This window comes from Camellia sinensis, chromosome 11, assembly GCF_055761805.1.
Source record: "Camellia sinensis isolate YWXY chromosome 11, ASM5576180v1, whole genome shotgun sequence".
Classification (NCBI taxonomy): Eukaryota; Viridiplantae; Streptophyta; class Magnoliopsida; order Ericales; family Theaceae; genus Camellia; species Camellia sinensis.
This window is the reverse complement of record NC_138971.1, coordinates 137,238,911-137,259,524: the sequence shown is the minus strand read 5'-3', so window position 1 is coordinate 137,259,524 and position 20,614 is coordinate 137,238,911. Positions and strand designations below refer to the sequence as shown.

At 31.9% G+C, this 20,614-nt stretch overlaps 1 protein-coding gene across 4 annotated transcripts; it reads right to left on the bottom strand.

The window, feature by feature from the left end:
- Window positions 1–944: 944 nt before the first annotated feature.
- Window positions 945–8,030, bottom strand: SQD1 (sulfoquinovosyldiacylglycerol 1). 4 transcript variants are annotated; one of them, XM_028245157.2, is made up of 4 exons: window positions 7,767–7,923; window positions 5,717–5,756; window positions 4,479–5,556; window positions 945–1,620 (listed from the first exon to the last, which is right to left on the bottom strand). In XM_028245157.2, exons 3-4 carry the CDS (start codon window positions 5,523–5,525, stop codon window positions 1,219–1,221), a joined length of 1,449 nt encoding a protein of 482 aa, XP_028100958.2. In that variant the 5' UTR covers window positions 5,526–5,556; window positions 5,717–5,756; window positions 7,767–7,923; the 3' UTR covers window positions 945–1,218. The 4 variants fall into 4 exon arrangements, with proteins under 4 accessions (XP_028100958.2, XP_028100959.2, XP_028100956.2 ...); XM_028245158.2 differs by having other exon boundaries at window positions 7,719–7,896; XM_028245155.2 differs by lacking the exon at window positions 5,717–5,756 and having other exon boundaries at window positions 7,767–8,030.
- Between the last annotated feature and the right edge of the window lie 12,584 nt (window positions 8,031–20,614).

The window sequence follows — 20,614 nt, the reverse complement described above, 5'->3', positions numbered from 1 at the left end:
TTCCTTGGGGAAAACACCGCTCACAGCATCTACTGTTTGGCATCACTTGAATCTGAGCAACCAAATGAGGAAATTGATGAACCATATCACATATTCTATAATGAATACGATGTGGATTTGTTCCATGGCTGCAATCATCATGGCTATGGAAAGTGAATTGCCGACTCTCACAAAAAATAAAGGAACAGTCAGTTCAGAAAATGGGTCCAGAATGAGATTGAATTGGGTGTGTTGTGAAGTACTTGTGTAGAATGATTTTGACTATGATATGTAGTATCACTGTTCAAGGAAACCACAACAGATTTAATTCAGTGCCAAACAAGATGTCTTCATTCTTCTCTCTCTTTACAACTGCAGATGAAAACACATACATCTAAGTAAACCATTTGACAAGAACTCAACTTAGTGTTCCCAAAAAATAAAAAACATACAAAAGTTGTGCATTGTACTTATTGTTGTGCTTTTTAGAGCCAAATTTGCTGTCATCTTGATTCTCAAAAGCAAGATAAAATACTTCCAAGATGCCATATGAGCAGTTCTTCAGAAAATAGAAACCAAGCATCCAATCATAATATTCATAATGGCACTATAATTCCCATTGACAGAAGTATTGAGTTTGCATCAAAATTTCCTAATGAAATCAAAGATAAAACTCAATAACAAAAATTTCTTGGTAGTCTAAATTATATTCATGATTATTACCATAATTTAGCACAAGATGCTGCTATTCTTTATGCCATGACTTTGCAAAAATCTTCCACCATGGACTCCAAAACATACCAAAGCTGTACAGAAAATCAAGCTTAAAGCCAAGACTCTTCCTTGTCTTGCTTTACCAAATCCAAAATAAAAAAAAAAAAAAGTTGTCAAAACAGATGTCTCTAAACAAGGTTATGGTGGTATCCTGAAACAATTCAATCCATTTCTAAACAATTAATGCCAAATCCCATTAAATAACCTTCTAGCATTAATTAAAGAAAGTCACTATGTCGACATAACTGCTAACTGAAAACATAAAGTTGGTAACACACATTTGCCCTAGAAAATCTAAAACTCCCAAAATATAATTTTACTTTCACAACCAAGACCCTTATTCCGCAGTACTGTTTAGTTCTCAAGAATACTAACTTCACAAAGATACAACACCACTTTTCAGAAAAATACAACCACAAGAACAACTGATTCACACACAAACACATCCCAACCTTGTCTACTTGCCTAGGCTGCAACAGTCTTTGGCTTAACACCTATTTTTCTCCATGAAACACTGGGCATAATCTGTTTTGCATCAACACGATCCTTGAACTGAATGGTGAAGTTGAGAAGCGAGTCAAGCAAAGAGTCTGAAAGGAGGTGTGGTTTAAGTCCCAATTCAATGAGCTTGGTGTGCTTGGCATTGTAGTAGTGTTCTTCAGCCTCTACTCTTGGATTTGGGACAGATATCGTTTGCACATTAATCCCGAGCTTCTTTCCTGCTTTAGTAACCAAGGATGCAAGTTCATTGACAGAAAATTGCTCAGTGAATTGATTGAAGACTCGGAACTCTCCATGCTTTGCAGGGTTTGCAATTGCAAGTTCGACACATTGAATTGTGTCCCTTATGTCTAGGTATCCTCTGGTCTGCATCATGTAAGTCGCATCCATTAGAAATAAGGAAAAAGGAGAAACGAAAAAAAGAAGAAGAGGCTAATCAACTCAAAATCTGGTGTCGTGTTAACGATATGTACATCTCCATCACTCAGTCTGGTCATCCCAGCTCCCATCAATTCCTGTCTCTCAATACATCAATTTATGGGGCTGCTTATAGCTTTTTTTGAGGCAAAAATAGCTTTGCAAAGTGGAAAAAAGCTGATTACTGTGAGACAGGAAAAGAGGTGATTTTAACTTCTATTTTATGATTATCTGTTTTCAATTTGCAAAAATCTGCACCAAACAGGACCTGAGTATAGACCTCATCTCCAACTTCATTCACACAAAATGAGTGCCTAAGGCAATACCGATAAATTTTAGGATAAGATAAAGGGAAAAGACCATTCTCCGAGATTACCCATAAAAGGTGCATGTGAAAGGATGAAGACCTTTAGACCTTTGCTAATACTCCTTCAATCCCAAAATATTAGTCCCTTCTTCCATTTTTCGTTGTCCCAAAATATTAGTCTCTTTTCAAAAATCAAGACCTAAAATAACATGAATTTTCTATTTTGCACTTCTTTTAAATTCATTAACATTAATATACACAAAAAGTATAATTATGACAATTGATGTTCTAAAAAAAATTGTAACTACAATTTTAAATCAAAGGGTAGTTTTAGAAAGTTAATATTTATAAAATGTAATAATTGCACAACCAAAAAAAGTGAGATTCCCCAAAAGGGACCAATATTTTGGGACGGAGGGAGCATAAGTTTCGTGCATGAAAACAAATCTCAAAACAATGGTAACTCCATTGGATTTTTGTGGCATCGGCAATCTAATGTTGGGTGGAGTGGAAAAAAATTGGGCAGTAAGGTATTAAATGGGATAAGGTGGACCTTGATCTGGATTTTCCAGACACACTTAACGTAGATACTTGGGTTTCTTCAGGAGTGGGAAACCAGATCAAACAAACTATGGTTAAACAGAATACCACTACTATGCCATTTCCCAGTACCACCATGATGTCTAAGAAATATTACAACAGAAACCAGGTTTTGGCTAGTCGGCAAACAATATCCATCCATAGTGCATGGTCCTCATTCTTTTCAATATGATTTACAACATTGGGAGATAAATGGGGGAATATGGCTTCTCAGTTCCTGCAGCCAAACATATTGGGTTTTGTTGGAAACAAGGTTCTGAAAAACGGTTGCGGTCGCCGTAACGGTGGCGGTGGCGGTGACGCGGTCGCGGTTGCGGTTGCGGGTTGTAAAGGCCATAACGTAACGGTTGTGGTAACCGAAACCGTGAATTTTTTTATTTTTCACACAATTTGAAAAAAACTTACCGAAATGCACATTTTTTTTCCATGATCATATTTATTGGGTTTTAAAATAAATATTGATCAATTTTTGTAAATTTTTAAGTTTGATCAAATATATTTCGTATTTTTAAATCACTATAAACTAAGTTTTTTACATTTTATTTTAATAATTAATAACTTTATATTATACAAAAAATCAATCACTAACTATTATATATAAGATAAACAATGACAAAAGTAAGAGAAAAAATAAAAGCTTAAATATATATATATATATATATATATTTTAATCAAGCCAAGTAGATAATGACCACACTTATTATTATTATTTTCAAACAATATATAGATAGACACACACAAACAAAATGATTGAGTGATAGCAGCTGAACACAATAGCATAGGTCTTATACCTTCAACAAATCAATAACCTGTTCTTCATCTTCCCTCTTCTCTCTCTCTATCTCTTACTCCTCCATCTTCCCTCTTCTCTCTCTCTATCTCTCTTCCCCCATTTTCAATTTTTTTTTTTTTTTTTTTTTGCGTGTTTTTTTGAAAGAAGCAATTCAGAACCGTTACGCAACGGTGCGTAACAGGCCGTTATGGCCGTTAGGGCACCGTTACGACCGCTATAGCGCCCACTACGGCCAATACACCTGTGAATCTCAATCACACTGCAAAAGCGGTCGTAATGGGTGGCGTCAACCACCACAACCGTTACGTAACGGCATTACGTAACGGTTGCGGCCGCTTTTTAAAACCTTAGTCTTATACTTTCAACAAATCAATAACCTGTTCTTCATCTTCCCTCTTCTCTCTCTCTATCTCTATCTCTTGCTCCTCCATCTTCCCTCTTCTCTCTCTATCTCTCTTCCCCCATTTTCAATTTTTTTTTTTTTTTGGCGTGTTTTTTTGAAAGAAGCAATTCAGAACCGTTACGTAACGGTGCGTAACAGGCCGTTACGGCTGCTATAGCGGCCGCTACGGCCGACACACCTGTGAATCTCAATCACACTGCAAAAGCGGCCGTTACGGGTGGCGGCAACCACCACAACCGTTACGCAACGGCGTTACGTAACGGTTGCGGCCGCTTTTTAAAACCTTGGTTGGAAATAACTACAAGGAATGACATCTTAACACAGCTTGATAAACCATAGCAGAAGATCTCATTTTAATCTCACATTAAACAATTACCCAACTGAATTCTTAACAGGTAGCAATTAACTGTTTTTGGCAGAAACTATGAGGGACGCTTGACAACTAGCAAGAGAAGCATTTTGGTTGAAAAAAAATAATCCTAGGTTACTCAGTTTATACCCTCAAAATAATTTTTTAAATAATCTAGAATAGATGGTTAAAAACAGTTCTAGAGACTGTCACAAGATGTCGAATTCCCAAGGAACACCTCAATTTCATTCCAGATATAACGAGGAAAAAAATTAAAAAAAAAAGAAAGAAAAAGAAAACACAGTCAGTGGAAACAACCAATGGTTTATTGTAAGGTTGAGTTCAGGAATCTTACTTGGCCTCCTTTGCCATACACAGTAAGTGGATGACCCACAGCAGCCTGGACACAAAACCGATTCAATGCAGTTCCAAATATCCCATCATAATCAAATCTGTTGCAGAGCTCTTCATGCATCTCAGTCTCATCCGTTTTCACCCCATAGACCACTCCTTGATTCAGATCAGTGGCTCTGATGCCCCAAGCCTTGCAAGTGAAGGCTATATTGTTTGAATCATGTACCTTACTCAGATGGTAGAAAGAGCTTGCTTGCTTGGGATAAGGCAATGTATCTGTTCTTCCATTGTGGGTAATTGTTATGTAACCTTCTTCGATATCTATGTTGGGTGTCCCGTATTCTCCCATGGTTCCAAGTTTCACCAGATGACACTCCTGTCTGAACTCTTTGATAGCAAAGAGAACATTAAGTGTTCCAATCACGTTATTGTTCTGTGTGAATACGGCTCTAGACCTATCGATCATGGAGTAGGGAGCAGAACGCTGTTCCCCGAAGTGAACGACAGCATCGGGTTCAAAAGACTTGAAGGTTTCAGTAAGGAACTCAAAATCACAAATGTCACCAATGTGGAGTTGGATGGTTTTTCCGGTGAGAGATTTCCAACGACGGATGCGATTATGGATGGAGGAGATAGGGGTCAGAGAGTCGAGCCCAAGTTGGTGGTCAAAGAGGCGACGGACAAGGCTGTCAACAATTGCAACTTCATAATTTTTATTGGACAAGTGGAGGGCAGTAGCCCAACCACAGTAACCATCGCCACCAATGACCATAACCCGCTTGGGCCTGGATGATCCAGTGGAGGTTTGATGGGACCCAGAACTCGGTTGAGTTTTGGCTTCTTGGTTTATAGGAAGAGTTGTCGCCCGGACATTGAAAAATCTTTGTGGCCTCTTTTCTCGCAAGACGAGCCTTTCAATTGTGGACTTGGAAGTTTGTAATGTAAAAGATGAAGGAAATACTTTTGAGCCTTGGTATGATTGTTTACAGTGAAGTTTGTTGCTGGAGGAGATATCTAAAGAACAATAAGTTGAAAGAAGGTGCGCCATAATTTTGTTCCCCACCAAATTTATTAAATATCTGCAAAGGAAAAATCCAAATAATCAGTTTGAATTTTAAGGTCCTGCCAACAGTACTTCTGTAGAATTAGACATTTCTACGTCAATTACTATCAAGAAACATTGGATTGCAGATCCTGGCAACTGTACTTCTATAGAATATACATTTCTAACCCAATTACCAGCAAGAAATATTGGATCGCAGAGTCACTAGCTGTTTTCCTGGCAACAAAAGAGCAGCAGTAAAAAAAGGAACATTTTTTTTTTCATTTAATGAAATTTAAAAATAATAATTTTGTTTTATGATCAGTATTAAAATAAAGAAATTATAATCAAAACAGATGGCCACATGGCTGTGCCCTTTAGATATTTAATATGCATAAACGACTATAAAAAGTGGAAAACCCAATGGAAGGACATGGTTAGATCAAATTTTTAGCAAAGAACATGCCAATATAAAATGGAAAAAACATGGGTAAAATATCAGTTCTAGGCTTAAAAATGAACATCTTAAAAGAACTATTTGGCAGATATGATTCATCCTCATGCAATCAAGCAAAATATGCACATTTATCACTGCACCACATTTTATTTTGCAAATCCACCCAACCCATACAAGGAAAGAAAATTCCATGCTGGTGACTTAATTATAGGAGAAAACATGAACTAGTAGGCTGATATGCCCAAATTGGATAACTGCACAAGGATTACATCAGTCAACCTACACGATCTAACTCCATAAAAAGTAAGACAGAGCCTTTTGAGGTAGCCCCTCATTAAGATTTTTATGATATCTTTTACTAGTTAGACTAATGAACACATTTTAACGAAGCGATCCACACACTCTGCAGGAGACCAATCCACCACCTCAATTTTACCTCTAAATTCCATACATGTAATGCTTTTGATGCTATCTCTTTCTAGTCAGACTAAGGTTGTGTTTGGATTAAGGATTTGGAGAGGAACTTGTGAAGAAAAAGAAAAAAGCATGGGAAAAGTCTATGAAATAGAAGTTTTTTTTTTTGGTTCACTTTTCCATGCCCTTTTCCTTTCCCTCCACGAACTCCTACTCAAATCTTTGATCCAAACGCAGCCTAATGGGCACATTTTAACAAAGGGATTCTATATCCACACACCAGGAGACCAATCCACCACCTCATATTTTTATCTCCTGAGTCCATACAAATGAGTGCACTTCATGTGTATCAATATCAATTGAAGTTCCAAAAATAAGGTGGTTTTTGCCAGGCCAACTATCAACTACATCCGCATTCCAAAGAAAAAGTGAGTCTGGAACTATGAGCCATAAGCATAGACATTCGACTCGGAAATTTTGGCTGTGTTATGAGACCTATATGCAGTCTCTCACGATCGAGTTACGAATATACAAATAGCCACACAGCAACCTTGTGTTTGGTTGAGAGATTTGGGAGATTTGGGAAGAGATTTGAAAAAGGAAATGGTAAGTAAAATGTAAATAAAATATGCCTATATTTCAAAACCACAACAGATTGAGATCAATATGGTGTTTGTTACCCATGTTTCTGCAGAATATATCATTAGCCCATTTCCCTAAACTTAAAGCACAACAAAGCATCACCTAATTTCACACATCTTTATCCTTTCCATTTCCAAATCCCTTCCCAAATCTGCCACCAAACACAGCCTAAGTATCTATCATCAGCATAATACTTCCTCATATAGCTTATCCTCGGATAACCGGAGTTCCATATTCCAAAACCACAACAAAGCAATAACAGATTGAGATCAATATGGTGTTTGTTACCCATGTTTCCGCAGAATATATCATTAGCCCATTTCCCTAAACTTAAAGCACAACAAAGCATCACTAAACATCTAACATATATAAATTTATAACTGCAAATCACAAATTTACCACAAAATCTACAAATATTGAACCATAGTGGCCAAAACTTAACTACTAAATTTTCGGATGATGCTAACGTTGGATTTTTATGCTGAACAGTAAACAGGAACATAAAAAGCATAAATCACAAATTCTTCAAAGACCCATTTCAACACAGACAATAACCTTATATTTAAAGACAACAAAGAAAATCAAAAAATCAAAATCATGGTCAGTATAAGAAAAAATAGAGATCTGAGAAACAAAAGATAAATCCAAGAAAATGGTGAGTGAGAGTTGACTAAGAAAGGATTAACCTTGTGAAAAAGATGAAAAGAGGTCAAAATGATTTATTCAGAACTCACATATAGAAGTGGGTATACGATTGTATACGGACCAGAGGCAGTGTTTGGAGGGTTTGCGAGTGCAAAGCTATGGGGGGTTTGGTTCTGTTCTTGTTCTGTTTTTCTTGCTTTCTTTACTTCCTCAGTACCAAGAGGAATATGGATATTCCTTTCAATCTAGGATTTTTGCAGCTGAAATTACAGTTCTATCCCCTACTGTTTTTGAAATTTTCAGCTTCTTTGTTCTCTGTTATTTTCCATTCCAATGAGATTTCTGTCAATTCCCTGAAAATTTGTGTCAAATTAATTTAATTAAATTTTAAAAAATAATTAATGACAAAATGGTTATTTAAAAATTATTGTAACTTAATAGGGGGTTTGTAGTTTGAATCATGTTATTTACTGATCTTACTCTTTGTATATTTATTAAATTTTAATTTTTAAAAAAAGAAAGAAACAAATTGGAACCAATATCATGAAAGTTAAGGAAGCCAAATGTTATACCAAATTTCAAGAGGTAAAATGTTAATATATTTTATTTATATTTTTTTTTCTTCTAAATTATTATCCAAATTTATGATTTGTACACAAACCTAAGAAACTAGCTAAATGAATATACTCTCAAATTTGAGAAATTATCCCAAGTCCATAAGAAATTAATCAATTATGAAGAATTATGCCAATAGCCTAATTAGCTTTTTCAATAACATAATTTCAAGAATGCCGGATTTTAAATTTTTTCTTTATTTTTTCTTTTTAAACTTATATTTGAATTCATAATTTAAACATATAATGTTAAAGTGTGTTTGATTAAAAAGAAATAAATAGTGAAAATTGAAAATAGTAGAAAGTGAAGTGGCAGAAAAGAAAAGAAAAGAAAAAATATATATATATTTTCTTATATGAATTTAATTATGATAAAAAAATTCAAGTAAAAAGACAGAAAATAAGAATTCTAATTAACTACATTTATATTGAAAAAAATTAAACTATCTTGTATTTTTCTATATATTTTTTGCAAAACAGTTAGAAACATAATTACTATGCTATTATGAATTGTATAAAAAAATTAGAATAAATTACAAATACATTTCCTGAGATTTGTTTAAGATATGAATTGTCTATTGTGATTTGAAAAATTACAAATACCCCATTGTTTGAATTTTTTATTTAACAGAATTAATTGAAAAGTAAAATTCATAACTGCTTTTCTATATAATAATAAAATTACCTAAATTATTATTTAAAATATATTTTTGATATTATTAAAAACTCTTAATTGACTTGATAATTTATTATAAAATGGATAATTTGTTATGAAATTAGAAATTTCAAGGGGCATGACGTAATTTTCAAAACTATATAGGGATAAATTGTATTTTAAACAAATCTCAGATGATGTATTTATAATTTACCTAAAAAATTAATTTTCTTCTCACTTTTACCACTTTCATACTAAATAAACTCAAAAAAAGAAAAAAAAAATGCATTGCTCTCACTTTTCACCATTTTCATTCTAAACAAACTTACCCTATTATTTGCATAAATTGTATATCACTTATAAGCACAAAACTCTATGAACCAATAGAAGCACATGGGCCCATATCAGCCTATCCTCAATTTTTTTGGGTGAAACCCAAATTCAGTGAATTAGTAGGTGTTTGGGAAGTAGATTTTTTTGTAGTTTTTTTAGTTGTAAGATATTATTGAAGAATTTTTTTTTATGTTTGGGAAGATAGTTAGATTTTTTTGTGATTGGATGTGATATTTGTAAGAGAAAAAGTGAAATGATTATGGAGTTTGATGTGATATTTTATTTGAATTTATTTATTTTTTTTTATTTTGATTTTGTAGTGAAAAAAACAAAAAAAAAAAAAACCAAAATCAAGTTCCAAACACCGCCGAGGTTTGAGTTGGATGGGCCTATCACAAGCCCAACCTAGCAATCTGGGTAGATCTTATTAATCAAATATTTGTTTATTTATTTACACTTTTTTTTTTTCAATTGAAAAACCCACACCCTGTCGGATCCTTTTTATTGGAAAAAATGAAAATAAAATAAATTATATATAAAAAATTTACTCATCATTTAAAAATGTGTAAGAGACACAAATAATTCCAATGGTTGAAATTGTTTTATAACAAGATCCAACGATCAGATTTATTTAATAAAATGTTTGTCTCATATTGTATATGAGAGCTTCTAAATATATTCAACATTTTTTGTATGTATTATGAATTTTATACGTTATGATGTATATAGGTGTGAAGAGAAATTTGACGAATTTATTTAACAGCTCTTATTGTATGATAGCCTAAAACAGAATAATGGTTTTTTTTTTTTTTTTCAACTTAGGATATGATTTTTGAACAATTTAGCATTTGCAAGATTTGTCTTGATCATTTGAAAATTTTATACAAAGTGGAAGGTTTTTTTTTTATGATACTTTGAAAAATATATATTTTCAAGAAATTGAATTCTCTCAAATTTGCATTTGGACTGGATGGGTCGAGTCCATTGGGCTTATTACATAATTTGTTTTCATCTTTTAGATTCTCGTGTACATGCTATAGTGATCAAAAGTGATCCAATTGATTTAATAATTATAAATATATGATTTTATTACATTTAATTTCAAATATATATATATATGTTAGGTATGATTTTAAAAATATATTGTCTATTTTATTTGAAACTAAATGTGATAAAATCATGTAAATACCAAATTAATATGATTTTTTAAAATTAATTTATACATGAAGGTCCAAAATATAAATGGATCCATCATTAAAATGAATTTATGGTAAACCCATAAAATTAGAGTGAGCAATTTTATTTTATTTTATTTTATTTTATATTTTTGATAAATTAAGGGGTTGTTTGGAATGTCCTAAATAAGTATACTTTTTGTCTTTTTAGACTAAAAAGTTGAAGAAAAAAAGATGGATGTTTGGGTTAACTTTTTGACTTTTTATAAAAAAATATGTATTAAAAAATTGTATAAATTAGTATGTAAGAAAATTTTTGACAATGTAGGCTGTACGGTGGCAGTAAGGTTTGCAGAGTAGTGTAATAGGAAATGGTTGCCTCCTTTTTGGGCAACCATTTGGAAGGTGCTTTTTGGACAGTGGGAGCCCATCACGGGTCCCGTTTTGCTAATCGGAACCGTTCAATGTGTACAACTTGTCGATTATTATATATTTATAAAAAATCATGTTGATCAGATATCTATAGTTATCTGATCGGATTAGTTTTTTTTGTCAACCGTCAACTATAACACCATCCATTTTTTATACAAAACTGATTCGATCATGTAGTTAGCGATATCCGATCAACGTGATTTTTCAGAAGCATGTAATACTGGATGAGTTCTACACATTGAACGGTTCGGATTATCAAAATGGGATCCGTGGTGGGTCCCCACAGGCCCGGCATTACCGTCCAATTTAGTGAATATATATATGTAATTTTTTTTTTGTTCCTTTCACGGTACTTTCCCATCAATTCAGTACCTTTTATAGTGTAAAGTTGATTTGTATTAAAATATTATGTATATTAATTTTTTTTATTTTAAATTTGTGAATAGTGATGATTTTTAAAAAATTTTTTTGTAACTTTTTAAATTTTTTATAACATTCTAAACGAGGCCTAAATACAATCTGATAGAAAACTTTGCGAAATGTAAACTAAAAAACATTAAGGATTCAATTCTATAAATGAAAACTATATGAATTTCTATTATACAAAATAAGTGAATACATACCTTGATCCAGGATAGTATGAAATCCTCTTTTAAGAAAGAGAAACCTTGAATAGAAGACCTTGATCTTCAAGTTCTTCACTTGTCTAAGATCTTCAAACCATTTCTCTCTCTCTCTAGGCGATGGGAGCCTTCTTGTGGTGACAACTTGAGTTTTTGTGATGGAGAGTGTGGTTTGGGACCTTACACTATTTATACTAGCATTCTTCCCATCAAAGAATCCATTCATTCAATGAACTTCATTAAATAGATTAATGTATCTTATACATTCATGATACATAATGCATCTTCTATATTAATGAATTCATTAGATAGATTAATGTATTTTACATATTCATAATAGATACATAATGTATCTCTAAGATTCATTCATAATGAATCTATCACATTCAATGTATTGACATTATCTCCATTAGTCTTCTATACATTATGTATATATAGGTGCATTCATTAATGATTAGTTACTATCTAATTGATGTATATGTATCTTACTTAAGCAGATGAATCTAGTATAATCATGCATAAGCCACATTAAGCCATATTTAGGAAAAAATTTTACAATCTCCCACTTGGCTTGCATGATTATATTACGTCACTAGATTATCATAATATGGCCAATGTTCTCCCACTAGAAGATTGCACCATCACCATTAGATTCTGTTCAATGAAATTATTAGCACCAAATCATTGTAGTCAGTGATTTACACATTGATCAAGACTGTACAATGGTTATAGTGTTAATATTTTCTATCAATATGAATAAGTGAATCTTAAATCACAGAGATGACATTAGCAACATAATGGTGATTAATGCTAATTCATCTATAACGGTCCCGTTGTTTACATCTTCTTCTAAATTGTGCACAAGTATGAAGAATGAAAACAATAAACATAATCATTACTAACAGAAGATGATTATAACATAACATTTATCATGAACATAATACACTCATTTCAAGTCTAAACATGATAAACTTTCTACTAAGCCCATGCGCGCAACATGTTCTTGAAAGAGCTTAAGTGTGAGGCCTTTAGTTAAAGGATCTGCTAACATGAGTGTAGTACCAATATGAGAGATGGAAACAGTCTGATTCAAAACCCTTTCTTTAACAACTAAATACTTGATATCAATATGCTTTAATCCTCTTGAAGTTTTGTTATTATTGGAGAACCGCACAACAGTATCATTATCACAGTAAATCTGTAAGGGCTTCGAAATTGAATCGACAAGTTGTAATCCAAATATGAAATTCTTTAGCCATACTGCATGACATGTGGCTTCATAACATGCTCTGAACTCTGCCTTCATAGTAGAAGAGGCTGTCAGAGACTGCTTATGACTCTTCCACGAAATGGGTCCATTAGCAAGCATAAAAATGTACCCAGAAGTGGACTTTCGAGTGTCTTTACATCCAGCATAATCAGCATTTGAATAACCAACCATTTCAAGGTTGTCTGTTATTTGATAAGTGAGCATGTAATCCTTAGTGCCTTGTAAATATCATAACACTTTCTTAGCTGCTTTCCAATGATCAAGTCCAGGATTACTTTGGTATCGACCAAGCATACCAACTACAAATGCTATGTCAGGACGTGTACAAACTTGAGCATACATAATGCTTCCAACTGCAGAGGCATAAGGAATTTCTTTCATTTGTTCCCTTTCTAAATTATTTTTGGGACACTGAAATTTACTAAATTTATCACTCTTAACTATAGGGGCAACACTACTTGAACAGTTCTGCATGTTGAACCTTTTAAGAACCTTTTCGATATAGGCTTTTTGGGACAATCCTAAAATACCACGAGACATATCTCGGTGAATTTCTATCCCAATGACAAAAGAGGGTTCACTAAGATCTTTTATTTCAAAATTTCTCAGAAGAAATTTCTTTGTCTCATGTATCATTCCCAAATTATTGCTAGCAAGAAATATACCATCAACATACAAAACTATAATGTAGATATTGCTCCCACTGATTTTAAGGTAGACACATTGATCAACCACATTATCCTTAAAATCAAATTTGGTGAGAACTTCAGGAAATTTAAGATACTATTGTCGAGATGCCTGCTTTAGACCATATATGGACTTCTTAAGCCTACAAATCATATTTTCCTTGCTTTCATCTTGAAAACCTTCAGGTTGGTTCATGTAGACCACTTCGTGCAAGTTACCATTCAAAAAAGCTGTTTTAACGTCCATTTGATGTAACTCTAAATCTTAATGAGCTACTAAGGCCATGACTATTCTCAAGGAATCTTTATTAGAAACAGGAGAATAAGTTTCCTTATAGTCTATCCCTTTTTTTTTAGTATATCTTTTAGCAACTAATGTGGCCTTGTATCTTTCGACATTGCCTTTAGGATCATACTTGGTTTTAAAAACTCATTTGCATCCAACAGTTTTGGCTCCCTTAGGCAATTCTACAAGATCCCAGGCATTGTTGTCTTTCATGAATTTTAACTCATCTTTCATGGCATTTAACCATTGAGTTGCATTTCCATTTTTCATGGCTTGGGCATAAGAAACAGGATCGTTCTCCAAGCCTATATCACACTCATTTAGGTAAACCTCATAGTTATCTGATATGGCTAGTTTCTTTTCTCTTTGTGATCTGCGTAAAGGTTGTTCTGCAATTGGGAGAACTTCTTTTCTAATACGAGAAATCTCTTGTGTACCAATAGGTTCAGGTACTACATTTTCTTGGATTATTGTGGAAGGCGTAAAATCACGATTTTCCTCCAAAGAAATATTTTTGAGATTCATACTCCCACTAATGTTTTCATCCTCTAAGAACATAGCATTTCTAGTTTCAACAATTCTTGTGCTATGAGTGGGACAATAGAATCTAAAACTCTTTGATCTCTCAAGATATCCAATGAAATAACAACTTATAGTTCTAGGGTCTAATTTCTTTATTTGTGGGTTGAAAATTTTTGCTTCAGCAGAACAACCGCATACATGTAAATAATTCAAATTAGGTTTCCTACCAACCCACAACTCATAAGGAGTTACAGGCACATCCTTACTAGGAACCCTATTAAGAACATGTACAACAGTTTTTAAAGGTTCACCCGACAAGCAATCTGGCAAAGAAGAGTTACTCATCATGTCCAAAAAAGTACGGTTTCATCGCTCAGCTACACCAATTTGCTTAGGTGTACCAGGCATTATGTAGTTAGCAACAATACCATTCTCAGCCAAAAATAAAGCAAAAGCACTTGGATTTTGACCCGACTCAGTGAATCTCCCATAATATTCACCACCTCTATCAGATTTTACACTTTTAATCCGTCTGCCAAGTGGATTTTCAACTTCAGCTTTATAGAGTTTGAATATATCCAGTGCTTTTGATTTTTCACGAATAAGATACACAGAAGTATACCTAGAAAAGTCATCAATAATAGTAATAAAATATTTATGTCCAGAAAGAGTTGGAACAGTAAAGGGACTACATATATCAGTATGAATTGTGTCTAATAATTCAGTAGTCCTAGTAGCACCATTTTTCTTTGTCTTTGTGTATTTTCCTTTAATGCAATTCACACAAGTACTAAAATCAGAAAAATCAAGTGAACTTAAAATTTCGTCATTAATAAGACGTTCCATCATTTCTCTTGATATGTGGCCCAAGCGCTTATGCCACAACATGGATGAATTTTCATTCACTCACTTTCTCTTTTTATTTACCAAGTCGTTTACATTAAATGATAAAAGAGATTGTGCACAAGTGGAATCTAAATTCAATGAATAAAGATTACCATATACAGTACCAGAACCAATCATATGAGAATTGTGGAATAAAGAGACTCTATTATTTCCAAACTTAAATTCATAACCACAGGAATTAAGTTGTGAAACAGAAATTAAGTTTCTAGTAAAAACAGGAACATAAGCTGTGTTTAGTAAATCTAAAATGAAACCAGAGTCTAAAATTAGACGGAGGGTGCCAATAGCCTCAGCGTCCACTTCTATTCCATTCCCAACCGTAATGGTTCGTTCTCCTTTATTTAGTTTCCGACTTGTAAGGTATCCCTGCATGGAATTTGTTATGTGGATACTTGCACCAGTGTTAATCCACCAAGAATTTGGTGGAATATCTACCAAAAGGGATTCATAAAACACAAAGCATTGAGTGTTACCTTTCTTGTCCAACCAACTTTTAAAACCTGGACAGTCCTTTCTTATGTGACCTTTCTTTCGACAGAAATGGCATCGAATCTTATTTTCTTTATTAGCTTTGTGAGTTTCATCATTTGCGTTCTTCTTCTTCTTACTTTTGCCTTTCTTGAAAATCTTTTTGGTTGGACCCAAGGTGGTAAAGTGAGCCATATCAGGGTTTTCAGCTTTAAGTCTCTCTTCTTCTTGAACACACATGGCAATTAACTCGCCCATCTTCCACTTATCTTTCTGCGTATTATAATTGATCTTAAAAGGACCAAATTGCGCAGGAAGAGAAGTCATAATGAAATGAACAAGAAAACCTTCAGAAATTTCCATGTCCATTCCCTTTAATTGAGAGGCCATGTCATTCATCTTTGAGATATGTTCACGAACACCACTCAAACCATCATATTTCATTGTCATCATTTTAATCATGAGAGTACTAGCAAGGGATTTGGAAGCTCCAATGAATTGTTCTTCAATAGATTTCATATAGCTCACTGCACTTTCAAAAACAGGGATTGCTCCTTGAATTGCAGGCGTAATTGAGCCTTTCATAATCATTAGACTTAAGCGATTAGAGCATTCCCATTTTTCTTATAAAGCCGCGTGTTCCTTAGAACTTGTATCATTAGGCTTTGTAGGAGCTTGTTCTCTTAATGTATAGTCTAAATCCATAATTCCCAAAACAATTCCAATTTGTTCCTTCCATTTTTTAAAATTAGTTCCATTAAAAGCTTCAATACCAGACAAGTAACTATTAATTGCAGTAGGATTCAGTGCTGCAAACACATAATATCCATTACATAATATAATCAAGAAAACTACTTTTCACATCTCATAAAAATAACACCACAAGTTAAATATATCTAACTATAAAACATAATTAATTAGATACGAAATCAAGTTATCCTTCCGTTGGGCCGAATAACAATATATTTTAACAATTCATAAAAATAAATGAGGTGACTAATAAAAATAAACAACATAAAATAAAATAAAATAATCATTAAGACCGTAACAAGTTTATCACCGTTGGGCAGAAAAACTCAATGTCTCTTATTTTATTTTATTAACTAAAGCACGTGAGAAGTTTATCACCGTTGGGCAGAAAAATTTATTGCTATATTTATTATACTAATCATCTCGGTTGTTCAAACATACATAATGTTGAACCTCTGTTGGGCTGATTAACAATGTTTCAACTCATAAGGTGTGTAACAAAACATTATAAGTGCATAAAACATTATCTTAATTACCACTTGTTCAATAATTTTCAATTTTTATTTTAATATCAATAGAATAAAAGATTGGTCAAAAATAAAAATAAAATTAGACAAGTGTAAATCAAGGTTTTGCACTTGTTACACAAAATATCATCATAAAATGAAATTCATACTTATGCGTTTCATGCATCAGAATTGTGAACCATGCTTTGATACCAATTGATAGAAAACTTTGTGGAACATAAACTAAAAAACATTAAGGATTTAATTCTATACATGAAAACTATATGAATTTCTATTATACAAAATAAGTAAATACATATCTTGATCCATGATAGTATGAAATCCTCTTTTAAGAAAGAAAAACCTTGAATGGAAGATCTTGATCTTCAAGTTGTTCACTTGTCTAAGATCTTCAAACCACTTCTCTCCCTCTAGGCGATGGGAGCCTTCTTGTTGTAACAACTTGAGTTTTTGTGATGGAGAGTGTGGTTTGGGACCTTACACTATTTATACTAGTATTTTTCCCATCAAAGAATAGGAATGGCAATGGGGGGCAATGGGGTGGATATTAATTCCCCATCTCCATTCCCCTATAATAAATTTTCCCCATTCCCCATTCCCCATTCCCCATGGGTACCACCCTCCCCATTTTTTAATGGGTATGGATTTTCCCCAACCCACTTTAATCCCCATTTTTATTTTTTATATTTAATGTTAACAACCACTTTTTTTTTTTTTTTTTTTTTTTTTTTTTTTTTTTAAGGTTCACAACAAAAACTAAATATACCTTCAATCTTTTTTCTTTCTTTTTAAATATATTTAATGTTAACAATTTTTTTTTTATTTTTTTTTATTTTTTTATTTTTTTATTTTTTAAGGTTCACAACAAAAGTTAAATATACCTTCAATCTTTTTTCTTTCTTTTTTAATATATTTAATGTTAACATTTTTTATTTATTTATTTATTTATTTATTATTTATTTATTTATTTTTTTAAGGTTCACAACAAAAGTTAAATATACCTTCAATCTTTTTTCTTTCTTTTTTAATATATTTAATGTTAACAATTTTTTTTTTTTTTTTATTTAAGGTTCACAACAAAAGTTAAATATACCTTCAATCTTTTTTCTTTCTTTTTTAATATATTTAATGTTAACAACCTTCTTGTTTTTCTTTTGTCTTTTTTTTATAAAGGTTTTAGCTAAATATACCTTCAATCTTTTTTCTTTCTTTTTTAATATATTTAATGTTAACAACTTATTTTTTTATTTTATTTTTTATTTTTTTAAGGTTCACAACAAAAGCTAAATATACATTCAATCTTATTTTATTTTATTTGGTTCAACAACAAAATCAAATGCACATTAATTAATTAATTAAAAAGTTTGTTTTATAATAATCAAATATATAATTTTGAGAAAATCAAAAAGTTTGTTTGAAGAAAGTGTTATAAGACTCATATTAAATTGCATCAGGGCATAAACAAGGAATTGTTAGCCACGGACAATTTAGACATTAAACCATCTTTCTCTTAGCAAATTTGAACAATTCATTTTAATTTATCCAAAATCTAATTATACCTTTAACAAATCTGAACCAATCATTTTAAGATATCTATGCATTACCACACCCAATCCATCCTCCATCTTTTTCCTTTAGTCCCCCACGAATTTTGTTGTGAATCTTAAAAATTAAAAAAAAAAATGGTTGTGAACCTTAAAAATAAAATAAAAAAAGATTAGAGGTATATTTAGCTTTGGTTGTGGATCTAAAAAAAAATAAAAAAAAATGGTTGTGAACCTGAAAAAATAAATAAATAAAAAAAAGAAAAAAGATTGAATGTATATTTAGTTTTAGTTGTGAATCTTAAAAAAAAAAAAAAAAAAAAATGGTTGTGAACCTGAAAAAATAAATAAATAAAAAAAAAAAAGATTGAATGTATATTTAGTTTTAGTTGTGAATCTTAAAAAAAAAAAAAAATGGTTGTGAACCTGAAAAAATAAATAAATAAAAAAAAGAAAAAAGATTGAATGTATATTTAGTTTTAGTTGTGAATCTTAAAAAAAAAAAAAAAAAAAAAAAAAAAACATATGGGGAAATTAGTGGGTACCCATCCCCAACCCATCCCCTGTGGGTATTTAAAGAATATCACCTACCCTACCCAATGGATAAGAAAAAGAGGGAAAAACCCATGTATTTGGGTTGGGTCTCCATGGATACCCACAGGGTAGGTTATCCATTGCCATCCCTATCAAAGAATCCATTCATTCAATGAACTTCATAAATAGATTAATGTATCTTATGCATTCATGATACATAATGCATCTTCTATATTAATGAATTCATTAGATAGATTAATGTATCTTATATATTCATAATAGATACATAATGCATCTCTAAGATTCATTCATAATGAATCTATCACATTCAATGCATTGATATTATCTTCAGTCTTCTATACATTATGTATATATAGGTGCATTCATTAATGATTAGTCACTATCTAATTGATGTACATATATCTTACTTAAAGAGATGAATCTAGTATAATCATGTATAAGTCACATTAAATCATATTTAAGAAAAATTCTTACACAATCTAATTCCTTCTTAAGATCTCAGGTCATCTTTTTCTTTTTTCTTTTTTTTTTTTTTTTTTTTTTTTAACTCATAATGATTGACATGTGCCAGTGGACTTTTACTAAGTGCACTAAAAATGCTTTGATAATGACTTATACCAAACGATAGTATTTCAAGTTTTGCCTCCTGTTCTAATCACTTTCTAATGGATAGTGTTAGAGGATCCTCGTGTTTGAATTTAAATTTAGGGAAAATGAATGAAAACAAAATTACAATTTCCTTTCATTTTATTTTTCATTCATATTTTTTTTTAATAAATTTTAAATCCAGAGACAACACAATATAATACTCAAGTATTTGTCAACTTCTTCATCATCATCGTGCTCATATATTTTTTCTAAACAAAAAGTATTGCACAATTCAAACAAATTATTCAAAATTAAATAGCTAAAACTATCAATATGATTATTTATGGGTGTGGCTAATAACACCACATTTTCTTATTTGGACCCTCTCTTTTTTTTAACCCCCACCAATTAATTTCAAATCTTATAAAAATCAATTGCACTTAATACCAAAATTAATTTTCACCCTTGCAAACCCTACTACCTTTACCCTTGCCCTTGTCACCACCCCGAACTCAAGCGTCTTGCCCTACTCCTTCCCAACTCCGACAAATACCCCTAGCCCTTCTCAAGCTTCTTCGTCAACCTTTTTCTTGCCTTTCCTAAAACTCTTCCTTAGCCTCCTTTTTCATCTCTTACTGTTCTTTTGCATTTTTATCTCCAACTCATAGTATACACCTTTTAAAAGATGCGTATCATAAAAATTTTCATATGAGACCTTATGCATTAAGATAAAATGTTATATAAATTAAAAAAAAACTTAAATTTTTTCTTACTAAAAAATGCGTACCATAAAAATATGAGACCTTATACATTAAGATAAAACTAATGTCATGCAATAAAAAAAAATTTGAAATCTAAAACAAGAGCCACTTTAATAATGTAATAAGTGTCACATAGTAAGTAAAAAAAATTCATAAAATTTGTTATTTTGTTTAGCACTACTCCACATTAAGCATCACAAAAATAAGAAAGTTTTCAATTTTTCTATAGATAGCAAAAGTGA

Bases quoted from the DNA above. Each gene is read 5' to 3' on its own strand.
- SQD1 (XM_028245155.2), bottom strand. From the start codon at position 5,525: ATGGCGCACCTTCTTTCAACTTATTGTTCTTTAGATATCTCCTCCAGC. The intron at 1,621-4,478 runs GTAAGATTCCTG...TACATGATGCAG, and splicing joins TGTATGGCAAAGGAGGCCAA to ACCAGAGGATACCTAGACAT.